Source organism: Schistocerca piceifrons, chromosome 6 (assembly GCF_021461385.2).
Source record: "Schistocerca piceifrons isolate TAMUIC-IGC-003096 chromosome 6, iqSchPice1.1, whole genome shotgun sequence".
Classification (NCBI taxonomy): Eukaryota; Metazoa; Arthropoda; class Insecta; order Orthoptera; family Acrididae; genus Schistocerca; species Schistocerca piceifrons.
In genome coordinates, this window is record NC_060143.1 from 583,101,897 (window position 1) to 583,122,610 (window position 20,714).

A 20,714-nucleotide genomic window follows, 5' to 3' on the forward strand; every position below is an offset into this window, starting at 1 on the left:
AGCGTGAGGTGGCTAATAGACTTTGGACACCAACATTATATGTACTTGTGTCCAATGTTTGCCTCGAAGCAGGTTTGGAGCTTACTGATGCACTGGAGATGTACGCATTTTAACGTCCTTTACTTGTCGTTTGTTCAACTTAAATTCAAGTCCTGTTGTGGGGTTAGTCCACAGTTGTGCTGCTAGATGCGCGGATTCAGCCCTGCCGCCCGTTTATTTCGTGAATTGTTTGTAATCGGTATGTGTGAATCTCTAAGGAACCAAACTGCTTAGGTCATCGGCCCCTAGACTTAAACTCTACTTAAACTAACTTACGCTAAGAACAACACACACACCCATGCCCGAGGGAGGACTCGAACCTCCGGCGGGAGGGGCCGCGCACTCCGTGACGTGACGCCTCAAACCGCGCGGCAACTCCACGCGCCTTTGTAATCGGGCCATCACTGTGTTGCACCGTTCACATGTTCTTAAACTACCACTTGTGATTTTACGTATACTGCAAATCTCGTTATGCATTGCGATATTACTTTAAAAACCTCAATTATCTGTATTAATTTAGCAAGATTCTTGGTAACTGTTAGTTGGCTTATGATAGAATTACTGTAATTTTTTTTTTTGGGGAAAAAATAAATGAATGGTGCACGGAGTTGGCCTAAGTTTCAACGTGTTTTCCTTAAATTAATCCCGATCCTTGCTCTGGGTCTCAAACATATCACACGAGTTAAACAAGACATCCAGCCATGGCCAGAGAGAAATAGTAAGCGTACAAGAATCCTTTTCAGCACCGGCTCTATGCGTAATTTACCACCTGTTCGTATAAACTATGAATCTCTTTCCAGATTCTTTGCAGCATCATGACGTCTCAAGTTTCTTACTTGAATGGAGACAAACTGTGGCGCACTTACTTGTTGGAAGGTTTTCTCTGCAAATGCCGGCGCTGTTGATAAGAACATCGACCCCTCCTAAATTCTCTTTGATCCACTTGAAGGCGCGGAGAATATTCTCCTCGAAGCTGACGTCACATTGCAATGGATAGAGCGTACCCGGAGCGTCCTTCACTTCTCGAGCCTGCAAGAGATAAACGACAGATTTGTCGAATCTGCAAGGTAGAGAAGAAGAAAGATCATTTAACAAACTTGAATTCTACACAAGTGAGTGCCGTAATTACATGAAAAAAGAAGCTGTTGCGACTAAGGATGATAATATTCTTGTTTCCCCAGAACCTCGGAATTCGTGAACACAGGTAGCCTCACTTAACTTGATCATGTATGTAAAGAAACTTAACATAGTCATTCAGTGTTAAGCTTTTGCCACTAACTAATCGAATTGAAGCACCAAGCAGGTAACAACCAAAAACTTACATTTTCAGAATTCTTCAAAGAACTTATAGCAAATCAGTATGAGAAATAAACAATTTTTAGGACTTCAGTTGGTGTGCTGCTCGTTGTTGTAATGTACTTAGTGCACCAAAACTAAAAAACCACCTCTTCAACTGAACAGTAACCACAATTCAGATAGGATACCGCCTACGTCAGGTGTGCCGTTCTATTGGAAGCCACATGGCCTGCTATTAACCTATTGTTAAAATCTTCCACATTAGACTAGAATTGTGGGGAAGTAGGGCTGATGTGATTTGCGCTGTTAGATAGTTCGGTACCCAGTTTCTTTGAAGCTGACGTCGTAACATAATGTTGACCATTCTGTCGTTGCCTCAGCTAAATGTGGTTGGTAATTGTCATGGTGAAGAAGGAATATTAAAGTGTGTACCAGTTGTTGCTCCTGTCGGGCAATCTGAGCAGCGCGTTATTCAACGAAACGTGGATTTATGGAGTTCTTGCGATGTAGCAAGACATCTTAGGACGACCTGCACTATATAATTTGCAGTTTTTTTCTCCAAGTAGCCTCGCAACGGGCAAGAAAGTATTCATGGAATCGGTAAATATCAAGAGTCCGCCGACTTGTTTCATATTGTATAATCTGTCAGGAGGGAGGTAACATAGGTGTTAGCCCGGATTTTTCTGTGGGTCGCAGACAGAAGCGGCTCATATTTATCTTTGCAAAGTACACAGCTTCTGCAAGGATGCCTCATGTCGTCGAGCCCCCTGTGAACAACTATTTGCCAGGCTTTCCAAAAGCAGTATCATTTGGACATGATTGAGTCTCAAGTCGCCTGTATATATCGCCGCTTTGCTAACTTCGTTATCTTGTACTGAATAACGAACGCGAACTGGAATATCTATTGCTTGACATCAAATTACCCCAGTTCAGGGTATATTCATATTGGACATATGTATACCACGAATGTACAGTAAGAGACTATGTAAAGCCCGAGCATGTTGCTATGAACTGGAGCCAAGTGGACTGTCCAAAGCAGAAACTTCGTCAGTTCGGTGCAGGGCTTACCTGAAGAATCCACGAGCGACGGAGACTCGTACAGTTACCCCAGTGTCCACCAAAGACCAGAAGCGGCCAAGAGGGAAGAGAGGGCATGTGGAACACATTTTTGTCTGCAGCTCGTGGTCGTGCGGTAGCATTCTCGCTTCCCACGCCCGGCTTCCCGGGTTCGATTCCCGGCGGGGTCAGGGATTTTCTCTGGCCCGTGATGACTGGGTGTTGTGTGATGTCCTTAGGTTAGTTAGGTTTAAGTGGTTCTAAGTTCTGGAGGACTGATGACCATAGATGTGAAGTCCCATAGTGCTCAGAGCCATTTGAACCATTTGAACACATTTTGTTGAGTGTGACTCGAAATTCCCCAAGATCTCCAGATAAAAATTCGTAATCTGAAAACCTAATAACTGAAACCGATGTAATATCAAATAGGGGACGTGAGGTTCTAGAAGTGTTGGTTGTCATCTGCCGGAGCGAGAGCTTCAAATAACTCTCACATAACACTAGACACGCCGTTCACCAGTAAAGGGAATATGCATCGCAAAGTTGGGAGAGAAACTCTTCTCGTGGTTGGGTGAGCAAAATTATTAGGTTAGGCGAAATGCAAATAAAACGTAACTGCTAGTACACACAGACGAAAATAACTAATGGTGGTCCAGTTAGCCTGATAACTGCATGCTTGCACATGACGCCAGTATTAGAAGCGCCGGTCGTAAAGTCATTCAACATAGCATAAATTGAATTACACGGATGTAGCTGAACTATACATTAGCAGAAAGGAGCTACTTTCATGCAGCTAGTACAAACCAGGAAATTTTCGCTTACATTAGCGACAGTAAGAACAAACAATCTTGTAAAGTAATATTAAATCCATCATCAGATAACTGCTCCGAAAAACGAGTTTCAAAACAATCACGTGAGAGAAACACTTTAGCCCTGCTGACAACAAAAAAAGTAGAAGATCTTGAATTCGCCGACAAAGCGATAGTGATTGGCGAACATGGTTAGCGATGTTGGTAACCAAGAGAAAACATTTATAAAGAAATCAAGCGGATCATTCGCAAATATTGGAACTGATAGACAGTTCTACCTAAAAGACGCAATAGAACACTTACTCCAAATTCCAAAATCATAGACGAGTTGTGGATGATGTTCAGACTTACTATAGATCTCTGTGTAGGTAATGAAAAGACGACGATGCCCTGTTTTGGTTAAATAGTAAGACTACATTTTGAAATCGGTGCAAATTAAATTTTGTTACATTCTTGCTAAGGAACAAATACCGTATCTGTTACTACTGTCTCTGACTCAATTGCTCTCCATGCTCTCGCACTGTTTTTCATGATACAGCCGTAGGTCTCCTCATTAGTAGAGAGTTCTCGGCAAAGGTTACAGTATACTGATCACGTAAACTTTACCGATTAAGATGTTTCGGTTTGGAGGGAAATGATCAACTCAGTAATTCAAGTTGTAGTAATTGCATAGGTCACTCTTGTTTTCACATCATGCAGGGGCTCTTGACGTAATGGCTGAATACACTACTGGCCAATAAAATTGCTATACCAATAAGAAATGCTGATGATAAAGGGGTATTCATTGGACAAATATACTATACTAGAAGTGACATGTGATTACATTTTCACGCAATTTGGGTGCATAGATCCTGAGAAATCAGTACCCAGAACAACCACCTCTGGCCCTAATAACGGCCTTGATACGCCTGGGCATTGAGTCAAACGGAGCGTGTACAGGTACAGCTGCCCATGCAGCTTCAACACGATACCACAGTTCATCAAGAGTAGTGACTGGCGTATTGTGACGAGGCAGTTGCTCGGCCACCATTGACCAGACGTTTTCAATTGGTGAGAGATCTGGAGAACGTGCTGGCCTGGGCAGCAGTCGAACATTTTCTGTATCCAGAAATCCCGTACAGAACCTGCAATATGCGGTCGTGCATTATTCTGCTGAAATGTAGGATTTCTCTGGGATCGAATGAAGGGTAGAGCCACGAAGAGTATCGATTTAATTAATTATTCAATCGATATTATGGAGTGAGGGAGTATTTCCACGACATCCACAGTTGCGGGTTCATATCAAACAAGGGAATAGTGTGGTACTCATCACACTCTGCCTACTTCTTCCCGAATGTCCTAATGTCTTTGTTTTATCTGCTACAGGCTTCCCTAGCAGCGGAAGTGTGAGAACAAAGGTATATAGCCACTAACAGCGTCTCGTCTGCGTGAGTGTTGAGGGGGGCAGGTGCGTTTGGAAGGGAGGAAGTGTGGGGAGGATATCTTGGTGTGTGTATTTGCATACGTTGGTACACACAAACAGGAAGTATTCTCTTGAGAGAGAGAGAAGGACAGGAAGTGAGCCTGGTATCAATCTGGGACAGACGCCACTACCCGATTCTTTGTTTGTGGAGCATTATCGCGATCCCGTAGCTGTGGCAGTCCGTGGCCAGCGGCGCGCGCTGTGCGGCGTGATAAGTCTGGCAGTCAGAGACATGATCAACAGTTTAGTTTCGCCAGATATGTTTAGGGCGATCTGTGACAGAGTGATTACGTGTGGTGAGTGTTCGATGACAGCATTCCTTGCGTGATTGGAATAAGGAAGCACCACAATAATTTAAAATTTCCATACTGCCTTGTCAACCACAAATATTGAACAAACAATATTCCACACATTGCCCTGTCGAGCACAAACTGTTTAAACAATATTTCATATGGAGCAATCGATATCTCGCCAATTAGCTAATCAACTGAGTTTTTTCCTACTAATTTCCAGTATGGGGAGGGGTGGGAGAGTGAGGGAGGTGTGGCTAGAACATTCCCCAGATGGCATGGATTTAACCGGTTAATAAATTTAATTAGTCAATTAATTTGACGTCAAATGTGAGTTTCTATGGGCGAAGAGAATTCGTAGAGGGGCGAAGGAAGAGGCAGAGGAGAGGAATGTTGAGACGTCTTCTCAGAAGGGCAGAGTATCCTCAGGGGATCATAAATGAACCCCAAGGATGTCATAAATCAATTTAAAGAACAATATGTTAAGGCGAGGTGGAGGTGGAGGCGTTACATGAAAAATCTCTTAGCAGTATAATATGTTAACGTCATAAATCAATCAACTGCCACAATTTAATTAACTTGCATATCAATTTGGTATCAAAAGTGAACCAGAACCAAGGCTGCCGTATTACTGCTGTAACGTGTAACATCACCTGTTCACACGCAGTATACTTCTTTCTGGTGTTTCACGTGGGTCTTATCTCTTCTATGAACACTCCAAATTTTACGTTGGATGTTGACACATTTGTTCCCTCCCTAGTTACAAGTCCACTCCAGTGTGCAGCACACGGTTATAATATTACGTAATGTTCAAGCAAACACTCTCCTGAAGTATTAAATTGATTTCAAGATCAATAATTCAGGCTGTGGGTAAGTCAATTTTGTATAATATCCTTTTTTCCAGGAATTCTGAACCTATAAGGTATGCCGATCTATGAAGTGTAGAAACTCTGATAGAACTATAGATTTGTAGGTGGGTCGTGAGTCGCGACCTGCGACTGGATATTTCAGTCAGTAGAGTATTTACCAGTTAGGGGAAAGGTTCTAGGTTCGAGTCCTAGTCTAGTACAAAGGGCGTTTCAGATCATCATGTATTCTGTCACAGACTAAAATTCTTTCTGCACGTCAGGAAGACAGTGCAAAAGTCGTTAGCTGCCCTGAAAATGAACGCTGAAACTGCTTGGCGGTGGGTGGAAGGGGGTGCGGGGGGGAGGGAGGCGAGATGGACGGCTGCTATTTCCTATCCATGAGGTTCAGAAGAGCATGCATGCGTGTCTGAAAGGACAGTGTATCGTCCTTCTTATCACGACAGCCATTGCACTATCGAATTTATCTGCCAACGCTGGACACTGACTTTCAATTAAACTTTCCTCCCCTGTACGGGAATTGCATAATTTGTGTACGAGTACAGGTTGTGTTGCAGGAAAGACGACATATGGAAGTTTAGGTCAGGCCATGAGTCGTTCACGAATAGCGAAAGCGGTAAACGTGAATGCTCATATAAAGCTGGAAGTCCAGATTTGAATCTCTGGTGGGTACAAATTTTCACTGTCGTCATTCACTTAAGCTGATGGTTCTTCGTATTCGCAAATGTGAATAAATTTTATGTATTTCATAACGGCTGTAGTCACCACACTGCCAGGCATGCATGCATGTCCGAAAGCACATTGCATCGTTCTTCTTAACAACACACGCAGAGCAATATCGTAAAACTGGAAATGAAGTTACTCATCTAGGCTGAGGCACAAATTTCTTGTCACTGTCAATGTGCTGATAGATCACACCTTTCATCGGAATCAAGAACCGAAAATTCAACTCCTCATCTATGTGTGCTCTGCTTCTCTTTGCATTGATTGCAGGAACGGTGTACAATACCATAGATAGGACAGGTAAAGTGGGATATAAAAAATTACTTGTCCTTATTATGATAAGTTTTATATTGGCCAGTCAGGCAGAGGGATAGCAATTTTGCTGGCAGAACATGAAATCAACAGGAGGTCGCAGAATGATTACCCCACATTCGCTGAACATGTACTGAGAAGACCCCAGCTACCAGTTATTGTCCCATTTCACTTAGCAGACTAAGGCCAGAAACTCAGTGTATTGGAAGCCCTGGAAATCAACATACATCTGGCCCACAATTATAATTTAATATTAAATGATAAAAGACCGCTCGATACTTCTCTTCCTCTAAACTTCTCTTAATCCTTTCAGCTTTCCATTCCATCTCACGCTGCGTAGTTTATTAACATTCTTCCAGTTTCCTGTATTTCCTTTTATTTTATTGTAATCGTGTAAGTACTTCATAAATTCTGTTGTTACAGTTGTCTAATTTATCTTTTACTCTGTTTCTGTCTCACTTTTCGTAAGTAATACCTCCTGAAGCTACTTTTTGTTAGTCTTGACAAATACCAGTTTTATTGGGGTTGTTAATTTGATGTAAATTATATATACGCAGTCTGAAGCGACGAATGGAAGTTTGTACCTGCGTCTCTCGACTGTTCGAGTTTAGAGGCTGTGCCAAGTGGGCTGAGAAGTGAATGGGAGGTTGGTTGAGGATGGAGGCTTGCTGGGGTAGGCCCTGCAGTTGTGCAAAGCCACTCCGCCAGGGCGCTGTAGTGGTTAGCACGCCTGCCTAACTAGCAGGACACTCGAGTTTGAATCCCGGCCTTGGTACAAATTTTCGTCCGTTACGTCTGTCTCCATACATACACAATAGATGTTTCAGACTTGATAAAATTGTTTCGGAACGATGAAGTTTCATTTGATTGATATAAATTGTTACATAGGCAGTGTTCGTGACTTTATTGTTAATGCTTTTCCTTGTTTGCTCATTTTGTATCTGTTCACTGTTAAAATTTTTACCTTTCTAATTGCGTTGCTACCGCACTGTCAAAGATGGTATTTATTGCGTGTTTTTGCCTCAGTCTAGATGAGTAACATCTTTTCGAATATTGTTTACAAATATTGTAACTCGTTAGGTGATGATAGTGTTTTAAAGTCTAATGATGGCCTTCTACACCGGCCAACTAAATAAATTAATCCTGTAGAACATACACAACATTATGTTTTCATGCATTACATTGCACTACTAGGAAACGACAAGAAACAGTTAACAAAAGAGGCCACCCATTAATGTGAAGCTTAGACTTTTCAGTTTTGGTATTTTAAAATATTTTTCGTGTTCGTGTTACTGTCGACGTTCGTTCGTTATTTCTTGCTACTGAAAATTTCGCCATTTTAATAAGATCGTCGTTGTAACAACACGATCTAAGCCACATCGACAAGAACGAAAAGACACTTTGTCAGCAAAACACATGAACGACATCTGCAACTGAGACTTAGAAACAAAAACATCGGAAACATCGATTATGCAACACGCTGCATCACACGTAAAAGTTATTTATTGTTGGCGCCCGCTGTTCACTAGACAGCACATCTCTCACCTTACAACCTTAACCAAGACCTTGGGGCGCGCTACAGATCCGTCTGTCACCACAACCCAGCTAGCCACGTATTAAGTGGATTAAGGGCTGCCAAGACCCCCCGTGGTTTAATAAGAAAATTCAGAATGTTGCACTACGTTCAAAACAGAAACGGAACTGACGACAGGCAAAAGTTAGTATAAATTCTTGCATCTGTAAGAAGAAGCAAGAAGCACACAAATTCCACTTCCATACCTTAGCAGATCTTGACGAGGCCTGGAGAAAAATGTGGCCGTGCATAAAATCAGTAACTGAGTCGAAGGCTTCTATCTAGTCACTCATCGAACAGTCCAGTCTGGTGTGACAACAGAAGATAGTAATGGAAACAGTAATTTTAATTTTGCGTTTAAAAAACCATTCACGGCAGAATATAGTACATACATCATCGGTTGACCGTCACACAAACCCCAGTACAGGAAACATAGTCATAGTCATCTCTGGTATAGATAAGCATCTGAAAAAGCTGAAAAGAAATCAGTCGCCGGGTCCGTACGGAATGCGGTATTCAGTGTTACGGGGAGTACTCTTTGACACTGGTCTGTTACCTAGCTTGCATAATCACCCACCCACAGCGAGTCTCAACTGAATGGAAAAAAAGCGCAGGTGACTCGTGTTTGTAAGAAGAGTAAATGAACGGATCCGTAACGCTATGGAGCAAAATAATAAATCTCCTTTCGACAGAAAAGTTTCTGTCCGCAAATCAGCACAGATTGAGAATGCGCCGCTCGTGAAAAATTCAACTTGTCCTTTACTTGTATGAAAACCTGCGGACCATTCATGAATGGCAACAGGCAAATTCAATTTTTCTAGATTTCCAGAATGCACTCCACACAGTGCCACATAGTGCTCTATTGTGTTGTAATGAAGGTCCGACAATATGTAACACTACCTTGTACGTTGCTCCAGAGGGAAAATGAGACGAGGTTATTACCTGGAGTACGTCAGGGACAAGTGATGGAACCTGTCTTATTCTCTATATATGGATAAACGAGGTGATGGATAAGGCAACTGTTTGCTGACTACACTGCAGTGTAAGGGACAGTGTTTTCGTAGAGTGTGTTAGAGGCTACAGGATGAGTCGGAGATAATTTCAATTTGGTATGGTGAATGACAGCTTGCTACAAATGTAGAAAAGTGTCAATTAATGCAGATGAGTAGGGATAACACTCCTGTATTGGTCGGTACACTATTAGTGTTGTGCTGATATTTCTACACGGCGATCATACAGGCTGTAACAGGTGTAGTTGCGGATATTTCCATACATGGGACCTTGATGTGTACACACACCAGAGTGCTGGTTGTTGTTTCTCTGCTTGGATCAGTCTTCCCACAAACATCAGAAACTTTACGACCTGACGCTTACTGCATGATCATACTGCACCATTAAGAGTATTATGCCTGTCAGTATACACTTGCGTCTACACGTCCACACTTCACACCTGAAAATAGATGACTTGTACTGACTATGACTTTTAGTCTGCAGTTACATGAATAAAGATATAATATCGTTCAGTACGCTGTCCTCAGCCACCAGTAGAAATATCAGCACGTACCTAAAGCAAGTCCCTCTAACTAAGGGCTCACCTTCAGAGGACCTCATGTTTCCAAGTAGAGAAGGAATTTGCATATTTTATCAAAATATAAGAGGTATTAGAGGCAAAGTTAGTGACCTGCTTATAGGTTATTGATATATCGGAGCACCACTTAAATAATTTCACACTTCAGAGGCTTCGTTTACCAGGATACAGATTAGCTGGCTGTTTTTCATCCCTTGCGGGATGGGGGAGTGGCTATGTACGTAAAAAATAGAATTCCGTGTGAGTGTATACACGTATCACAGCACTGCACTGAACACATATTTGAATGTTGAGCAGGGGCAGTTGAATTTAGTGAAACTAAACTGCTAATTAATGTTGTTTGAGGTCCCCTCACTGACTTCAGATCATTTCTGCTCAAGCTAGAGAGGGTTCTTGATTCACTTTGTAAGAAGTAGTAGAAATTAATTATATGTGCTGACTTCAATATAAATTTTCTAAATGATGGTGCCAGAAAAAGGATGTTGGTAGATCTCCTGATACAGGCGGTGTTCTTTACAACTAGGGTGTAGGGAAACAGTAGCACAGCCATAGATAATATTTTTATTCACTCTTCATTACTAGATGGGCATTCTGTTAGTAAATGGGTGAATGGCTTTTTAGACCATGATGCACAGATTTTAACACTAAAAGGCTTTTGTACTCAAGCAAATGTCACATATAATTACAAACTATGTAGGAACGTTAATCGAACAGCAATAGACATTTCTTAAGCGTCGTTAACGAACAAGAGTTGCAGGATGTTTACAGTGCAGATAACATAGATGACAAATATGATGCTTTCCTTAACAAAAATGGTTCAAATGGCTCTGAGCACTATGGGACTCAACTGCTGAGGTCATCAGTCCCCTAGAACTTAGAACTACTTAAACCTAACTAAATTAAGGACATCTCACACATCCATGCCCGAGGCAGGTTACGAACCTGCGACCGTAGCGGTCACGCGGTTCCAGACTGTAGCGCCTAGAACCGGCTTTCCTTAACACATTTCTCATGCTCTTTGAGAGTTGCTTTCCATTAGAACGTTCTAAACTGGGTACTAGCAGTAAAAGGCAGCCCGCGTGGCTGACTAGTAGAATAAGGATATCATGTAGAACGAAGCGAGAATTATATCAAAATGCTAGAAGTAGTCACAATCAAGCTGCAGTAGCCAATTACAAACAGTACTGTAAGGTGCTTAAAATGTTATTAGGAAGGCAAAAAGTATGTGGTATGCAAACAGAATAGCTAATGCACAGGATAAAATTAAAGCCATATGGTCAGTTGTGAGGTAAGTGTCTCGTCAGCAGCTAGAGGTAGAGGATATAAAGTCAGTTCTTGGAAATAATATTTCTGTTACTGATAAATCAGATGTATGTACAGTATTTAATAATCATTTTCTGAGCATTGCTGGTGAATTAAATAAAAATGTAATTGCTACAGGGAATCATATAACTTTCTTGGCAAATGTCTTTCCGAGACTGATATCTGAAATACTCGTCTGTGATACAGAAAAGGGGGAGATTGAGTCAATAATTAAATCACTGAAGACTATGGACTCTATGGATATGATGGAGTGCCTGCCAGAATATTCAAGTATTGTGCTGCACATGTTAGCCCTGTATTTAGCCATATTTGTAACTTTTACTTTAGGAATGGTCAGTTTCCTGAACGATTAAGTAAAGCCGCTTTATAAAAAGGGGAAGAGATAATGTAGACTATTTTAGAGCTGTTTCTATGCCATCCGTGTTTGCCAAAGTTGTTGAAAATGCTGTGTATGTAAGGATAATTGATCATTTTGTATCACACGATTTGCTATCAAATGTAAAGTTCGCCTTTAGAAGTCTTTTAACAGCTGAAAATACTATATTCTCTTTTCTCTGTGAGTTACTGGATGGGTTGCACAAAAGATTTCGAACACTAGACATTTTTTTGAAAATTAACTACAGCGTTTGATTGTGCTGATCACGAAATATTGCTACAGGAGTTGGACCATTACGGAATATGGGCAGTAGTTCACACTTGCTTCACCTCTTGCTTTAGCAACAGACAGCAAAAGATTACTATTCACAAAGTTGAGAGTAGCTGTGATGTGGGGTTTGAGTGGGATATGGTCGGGGGGGGGGGGGGGGTGCCCCAGGGATCAGTGTTGTTGGGGCCACCCCTGTTCCACATTCATATAAATGATATGCCCTCTAGTGTTACAGGTAACTCTAAAACACTTCTGTTTGCAGATGACACTAGCTTGGTAGTAAAGGATGCTGTGTGCAAGTTTCAATTAGTGAAGTTAATGACATAAGTTCATGGCTTGTAGAGAAAGAACTAACGCTAAATCACAGTAAGACTCAGTTTTTAATGTTTGGAACATACAATTCAGCAAAACCCGACGTTTTAATTTCAAAAAATGGGCATATGGTTAGTGAAACTGAGCAGTTCAAATTCATAGGTGTTCAGATAGATGGAAAGCCCACGTTCAGGATCTTGTTCAGCCATTTTTACTACTCGAACGGTAACTGAAGTGAGTGATCGTTCGACACGAAAATTTGTCTACTTTGCTTATGTTCATTCGCTTATGCCGTATGGTATTACATTTTAGGGTAACTCTTCCCATTCCAAAAGGATATTTTTGGCTCAGAAACGGGCGGTTCGGGCAATAAGCGATGAAAGTTCACGAACCTCTTGTCGACCCCTGTTCGCGAGTCAGGGTATTTTGACATTGGCCTCTTAATATATATAGATATATCTATTCCTTACTGTCATTTCTCGTTAACAATATTAGCTTATTTGATCGCGATTGCTTAAACTTACAGACTGGCATTTTTATGGTTAACAAAGATTAGATTTTCATCTGCTATTACCTTTACGTTATAATTTCATGTACTGACGCATTCCGTGACCTTGGACATTTGCTCCTCATTTTGGTCCTGCGTAACTTGACGTGTGTATAAAATTAAAATAAATTGCACCTGTTACGCTCTGTATGTCTACGTGTAACATTGCAAAGCGTTATGAAATGAAACGGGCAAGTAGTGTCGGCAGTAGGGAAGGCGATTTATCTATTTAAATTTGTTGGAAGAATTCTGATTAAAATTTAGCTCAGCTGCAGTATTTTGGATCTCCATAAGTACGGATTAAAGGAAGATGTCGAAGAAATTCAGAGACGGTCTGCTTGATTTGTTACTACACGCTCGAGCAACAGGCGGGTATCATCAAGATGTTTCGTGAAAATAAATGGGAATCCACGGAGGGACGACGCTTTCATTACGGTTAACTGTATTGAGAAAATCTGGACTCTATTGATGGATTTCACTAATGTGAATATAGAGGCCAAACGCAACATTATGGTAAGTCTTGGTTTGTTTGTTTACCGGCATTAGATAGCGAGTTTTGAATCTCTGTGAATATGACAAGTTCAGGGAATAGTGTTTATAGTGTTACAGTCCTACAGTCTGATTCACTTGTTAGCAGCAAGAACTGTTAATACATTTTGGAAGAAACAACATCCAGTTTGTGGAGACGGTGATGAGCACTTGTCCATCAAATGCCGCTCATATGTATGAAACCATATACATTGTTATAGCACATTAATAAGCTCACAAGTAAACCAAGTGAAAAAAATAGCACTTGTTTCAGGTCTTACTGTAACCTTTCGTATTGTCCATAGCAGCATTGGTGATGCACAAGTGGTCGAGGAGTATCGTCCTTGATTGTTGATTTGATTCACGTCTTCGGTCCCAAGTTCGAAACACGAAACTACTTAAATATTGATTAATAACCAGCATTGGCGGGCGAAGACTTCCGACATAAAAATCATCCTCTTTCTGCCAACGGCCTTGTCAAAGAGGGCGATGGAGCGGACGGAGATTAAGGCCACTCTCTTGTCCTCGGTTTAGGAAACTGCCCCTAAGGGCGGAAGAATCAACAATACCAAATGTCCAAGGTCATGGAACGTGTCACTACATGAAATTACAACATAAAAGTAATAACAGATAAAGATAAAATGTTTATGAACCAGAAAAAAGTCAGCCCATAAGTTTAAGTAAACGCAATCAAGAATACAGAAGGCAATGGAAATCACTGCATTAAAGAAACAACCTGTACCTCCAAGAAATGTAGCCTGTAACTGAAAAAGTTTCATGATGATCTCTCCATTGGTAAAAGATTCCGGAATAGTCCCCCCATTCGGATCTCTGGGAGGGGACTGCGAAATGGGAGGTGACCATGACAAAAAGGTTAAATAACCAACGAAAGGATGGCGAAGCTAGAAAATCTGAAAAGAGAAATTCAAAGGCTCATTATAGGCATAGTAGAGGTCAGTGAAGTGGAATGGAAAGACGACAGGGAATTATGGTCAGATGAGTGTAGGGTAATATCGACAGCAGCAATAAATGGTGTAGTGGGAGTAGGATTCATTAAAAACAGAAGGAAGGGCAGAGTGTGTGTTACTGTGAACAGTTCTCTGATAGTGTTGTTTCTATCAGAATCGACAGCAAGCCAACACCAACGATAGTTCATGTGTAAATGCCGACGCCGCAAACTGAATATTAAGAGACAAAGAAAGTATATGAGGATAACGAGCGGGTAATACAGCGCGAATAGGGAGATAAACATCTAATAGTAATCGGGGACTGGAGTACAGTTGTAAGGGAAGGAGAATATTGGCGTCAGACAAGGAATGAGACAGGAGAAAGACTGATTCAGTTCTGTAATAAATTTAAGCTAGTAATAGTGAATACTCTGTACAAGAATCGCAAGAGGACGAGGTATACTTGGAAAAGTCGGGGTGATACGGCAATGTTTCAGTTAGATTACGTCATACACATGCAGAGATTCCGAAATCAGATACTCGATTGTAAGGCGTACCCAGGAGCAGATCAGAATGCAGTAGTGATGAAGAGCAGGCTGAAGTGTAACAGATTAGTCAGGAAGAATCAATACGCAAACAAGTGGGATACGCAAGTTCGAAATTCTGAGAAAAATAGGTGTAAGCTGTAGGGAGAGACGGGTCATATACTGTATGTACAAGAGCCAGGAGGGAATAATAAGAGTGGACGACCAGGAACCAAGTGCTCGGATTAAGAAGGGTGTAAGACAGGAATGCAGTCTTTCGCCCCTACTGTACCATCGAAGAAGCAATGAGGGGAAAAAAAAGAAATGTTCAGCAGAGGGATTAAAATTCAAGGTGGAAGGATATCAATGATACCATTCACTGATGACATTACTATCCTGAGTGGCAGCGAAGAATAACTACGTGATCTGCTGAACAGAATGAACAGTCTAATGAGTACAGAATATGGATTGAGAGTAAATCTAAGAAAGACGAAAGTAATGAGATGTAGCAGAAATGAGAACAGTGAGAAAGTTAACGTCAGGACCGATTACGAAGTAGATGAAGTAGGTGGATTCTGCTTCCTAGGCAAGAACATAACTAGTCTCCAGAATGAGTTTTTCACTCTGCAGCGGAGTGTGCGCTGATATGAAACTTCCTGGCAGATTAAAACTGTGTGCCCGACCGAGACTCGAACTCGGTCGGGCACACAGTTTTAATCTGCCAGGAAGTTTCACAACATAACTAGCGACGGACGGGACAAGGTGGACATCAAAAGCAGACTAGCACCGGTAAAAAGGGGCTTAATTTGTGGAAGGAATTTCTGAGAAAGTACATTTGGAGCACAACATTGTGTGGTAGTAAAGAATGGGCTATGAGAAACCTGGAACCGAAGAGAATCGAAGTATTTGAGAAGTGGTGCTACAGACGAATGTTGAAAATTAGATTGAATGATAAGGTAATAAAGCGGGGATTCTGGACAGAATCGGAGAGGAAAGGAAAACATTCACATGGAGAAGGGAGAGCAAGATAGGACATCTGTTTAAGACATCAGGGAATGACTTCCATGGTACTACAGGCAGATGTAAAGGGGACAAACTGTAGAGGAGGACAGATATGGAAACACATTCAGCAAATAATTGAAGACGTCAGTTGCAAGTGCTACTCTGAGATAAAGAGTTTGTCACAGGAGAGGAATTCGTAGCGGGCGCATCAAACCAGTCAGAAGACTGATGACTCAAAAAAAGTAGCATCTGAGGATGGGCTTTGAAGACTAAAAACCAGTTACGATTGTGTCATAAAAAAGTGACTGAGCTAAAAATAGAAAAAAGTAATATCTTACTCTTAATACATCACATTCATTTCTCTATTGCTCTGAAACCCATGCTGTTTCTGTTGCAGTTAGCTAAATAACACTTCTAACTGAAGAACTGGCACAATTTTTTGAACCTGTCCAGTTTTGAGATGCTGTACCGAGGGTGCTGGTTAGTTAACTACCTGGACCCTGTCGATCCTCTTGTCGAGGCCGACGACCTTGAGCCCCCTCCTGAGCAGCGATAGTGCGGTGGCGGCGCCGATGCCGGAGTTGGCGCCCGTCACCAGGGCGACGCGACCTGCGTACCGCTCCATCCTGACAGCAAGTGGCGCGCCTCAGCGGCTGTTCGCCTCCAGAGGACAGGCGGCCAGCGTACGTCCGGCGGGGCAGCCCGTTATCGCCAGATCGCAGTCCATTCTCCCTCCGCCGGTGGGCAAACAGACCTGTCTCTCCGATGGACGACTTCAGTGGAACGCCTTAACGAGTAGCTTCTAGAACCTGGAACATGTACAAGAGCAGTTATTGCCTTATTCAAATCGACATTCGGTTTGACCGAATAATAACGTAGCAGCATTTGTTCCAAACAATTTGTTTGCAGACGACCGTTTTGTTAAGCTACATAACGTCGACGGAGTAAACTCCACATTTGAAATGAAGGTATTGTTCTACGAGAGGAGTTCAATAAGTCATCATCATCATCATCATCATTTAAGACTGATTATGCCTTTCAGCGTTCAGTCTGGAGCATAGCCCCCCTTATACAGTTCCTCCATGATCCCCTATTCAGTTCTAACATTGGTGCCTCTTCTGATGTTAAATCTATTACTTCAAATTCATTCTTAACCGATTCCAGGTACCTTCTCCTCGGTCTGCCCCGACTCCTCCTACCCTCTACTGCTGAATCCATGAGTCTCTTGGGTAACCTTGCTTCTCCCATGCACGTAACATGACCCCACCATCTAAGCCTTTTCGCCCTGACTGCTACATCTATAGAGTTAATTCCCAGTTTTTCTTTGATTTCCTCATTGTGTACACCCTCCTGCCATTGTTCCCATCTACTAGTACCTGCAATCATCCTAGCTACTTTCATATCCGTAACCTCAACCTTGTTGATAAGGTAACCTGAATCCACCCAGCTTTCGCTCCCATACTGCTAAGTTGGTCGAAAGATTGAACGGTGCACAGATAACTTAGTCTTGGTACTGACTTCCTTCTTGCAGAAGAGAGTAGATCGTAGCTGAGCACTCACTGCATTAGCTTTCCTACACCTCGCTTCCAGTTCTTTCACTAAGTCATCCGCATATGCGAGACTGCTTATTTTGTGTTCACATATCTTAATCTCACCCAGCCATTCTATTGTTTTCAACATATGATACATAAATAATATGAACAACAGTGGAGACAGGTTGCAGCCTTGTCTTACCCCTGAAACTACTCTGAACCATGAACTCAATTTACCGTCAACTCTAACTGCTGCCTGACTATCCATGCAAAGACCTTTAATTGCTTGCAAAAGTTTGCCTCCTATTCCATAATCTTGTAGAACAGACAATAACTTCCTCCTAGGAACCCGGTCATATGCCTTTTCTAGATCTATAAAGCATAGATACAATTCCCTGTTCCACTCATAACACTTTTCCATTATTTGCCGTAAGCTAAAGATCTGGTCCTGACAACCTCTAAGAGGCCTAGACCCACACTGATTTTCATCCAATTGGTCCTCAACTAATACTCGCACTTTCCTTTAAACAATACCTGAGAAGATTTTACCCACAACGCTGATTGAAGAGATACCCCTGTAGTTGTTACAATCTTTTCTGTTTCCATGTTTAACGATTGGTGTGATTACTGCTTTTGTCCAGTCTGATGGAACCTGTCCCGACACCCAGGCCATTTCAGTTATCCTGTGTAGCAATTTAAGACCTGACATTCCACTGTATTTGATGAGTTTCGACTTAATTTCATCCACCCCAGCCGCTTTATTGCACTGCAATCTACTGACCATTTTTCCACTTCCTCAAATGTGATCCTATTTCCATCATCATTCCTATCCCATTCTACCTCGAAATCTGAAACATTACTGATCGCATTTTCACCTACATTGAGCAACTCTTCAAAATATTCCCTCCATCTGCCCAAGGCATCCACAGGATTCACCAGCAGTTTTCCTGACCTGTCCAAGATACTTGTCATTTCCTTCTTACCTCCCTTTCGAAGACTGCTAATTACACTCCAGAATGGTTTTCCAGCAGCTTGAGCCATAGTCTCCAACCTGTTTCCAAAGTCTTCCCACGATTTCTTCCTGGATGCTGCAATTATCTGTTTGCCTTTGTTTCTTTCTTCAACATAACTTTCTCTGTCTACCTGGGTTCTGGTATGTAGCCATTTTTGATACGCCTTCTTTTTCCTTTTACAGGCTGCCTTGACTGTGTCATTCCACCAAGCTGTTTGCTTCATCCTCCCTTTACACACCACTGTTCCAAGACATTCTTTAGCCACTTCTAGTACTGTGTCCCTGTACCTTGTCCATTCCTTTTCCAATGACTGTAATTGACTACATTCAACTAACTGGTACCTTTCTGAGATCGCTGTTATGTACTTGTGCCTGATTTCCATATCCTGAAGTTTCTCCACTCTTATCCTCCTACATATGGACCTGACCTCCTGCACTTTCGGCCTCACAATCCCAATTTCACTGCAGATTAAATAATGATCAGTGTCATCAAAGAATCCCCTGAATACACGTGTATCCCTCACAGCCTTCCTGAATTCCTGATCTGTTATTATATAGTCAATGACAGATCTGGTTCCTCTGCCTTCCCAAGTATACCGGTGAATGTTCTTATGTTTAAAAAAAGGAGTTTGTGATTACTAAGCCCATACTGGCACAGAAATCCAAGAGTTGTTTCCCGTTCCTGTTGGCCTCCATATCCTCTCCAAATTTACCCATAACCTTTTCATACCCTTCTGTTCGATTTCCAATCCTGGCGTTAAAATCACCCATGAGCAGAACATTGTCCTTGTCCTTTACTCTAACAACTACATCACTGAGTGCCTCATAAAAAGTATCCATCTTATGTTGATCTGTCCCTTCACAATGCGAATATACTGACACAATCCTAATTTTCTTGCTAGACACTGTCAAATCTATCCACATCAGTCGTTCGTTTACATACCTTATTGCAACTACGCTGGGTTCCATTTCTTTCCTGATGTAAAGCCCCACACCCCGTTGTGCTATTCCTGCTTTGACTCCTGACAGGTAGGCCTTGTATTCTCCCACTTCCTCTTCTTTCTCACCCCTTACCCGAATGTCACTAACAGGTAAAAAGTCAAGCCCCATCTTACTTGCTGCCTCTGCCAGCTCTACTTTCTTTCCAGAGTAGCCCCCATTGATATTAATAGCTCCCCATCTCATTACTATTTGTTTGCCAAGTCGTATCTTAGGAGTCCCTGGTTTGTCAGTTAGAGGTGGGACTCAGTCACCTCCAAAGGTCCGAGGCATTTTGCTCTGATTGTTGCCAGCATCATATTTAAAGTACCAGGGAAGCAGGTTGCTAGCCTTACTTGCCCCGAGTGCCATTGGGTTTTACCCGTAACAGCTGAGGGACTAACCGGTGGATTTCGTAGTCTTTGCCGTATGAGCACAAAGGTGACCACGACTCAGAATATGTCCGAGATGCCCAGCCTTATTCCAAAGCAACTGGTATCCCGACTGTCGGGACCACTTACTTGGCCACTCATACGTTGCCCGTGGTTCATGAACTAGGACATGACTACAGGAACCCACACCATGAACCAGTAAGTAATGTAACATATTTTTTCTCTGTCCCTTTCTGTTGAAAACATGAAGATTTGTTGGCGGACATCGTGGAATACCATGCGTAAGCTTCTGTAGTTTTATGAAGCTTCGGTATGTGGCGGCTCTATACATAGCCTTCAAAATGGCATCAGTAATGCAGGTGCGTTCAAAGACCGGAAAGCTGTCATTATGTTCCTTTTGGTGGAAACCTGACCGATGTCCCATATGCCGGTTCGCTGCACACGTTTGTGACTCTTGCACTTTTGGGACGTGTGGACGTTTTCATTCGAGGTGAGTGACGGATCACAGACAGACACCTCGCTGCAGTGCTCGACATCTCTGTTCGTAGTGTGGACACTTTGATGTACCCCTCATAATGTAATGACGAACTCTGAAGTTTACCCTGGTGCACTCATGAAACTGAAGGAACGACTTCAGTATGTTCGTTGGCACAAAAATGTAAATGACTGTCTTCCTCTCCATAACAACACAACACCTCACACATGTCTGCGTATCCAAGAGGAGCTTACAAAACTCCACTCCTCATTCACCCTTTAGGCTGGATCTCGCACTTTCCGAGGTCCATCTGTCCAGTCCAATGAATAATGCACTCCGCAAGAACCAGTGCGTGGATGATGGAGAGGTTATTGACGTTGGCTCCGACGTCGACCAGCAGGTGGTACCATGCCGGCATAGAGGCCAGCGTGGTAGGGAGGTGTAAGGCCCTCTCATTGTACGAGGATTATGCTAAAAAGTAG

At 42.2% G+C, this 20,714-nt stretch overlaps 1 protein-coding gene across 1 annotated transcript in view; it reads right to left on the reverse strand.

The window, feature by feature from the left end:
* LOC124803470 (farnesol dehydrogenase-like) overlaps positions 1–16,468 on the reverse strand; it is a 59,766-nt gene extending 43,298 nt beyond the window's left edge. Inside the window, exons 1-3 of the mRNA XM_047264661.1 lie at positions 16,337–16,468; positions 11,019–11,042; positions 906–1,053 (exon numbers count right to left, since the gene is read on the reverse strand). Of these exons, the coding sequence (XP_047120617.1) occupies positions 906–1,053; positions 11,019–11,042; positions 16,337–16,468 (304 nt within the window). The remainder of the gene's footprint in view (positions 1–905; positions 1,054–11,018; positions 11,043–16,336) is intronic.
* Between the last annotated feature and the right edge of the window lie 4,246 nt (positions 16,469–20,714).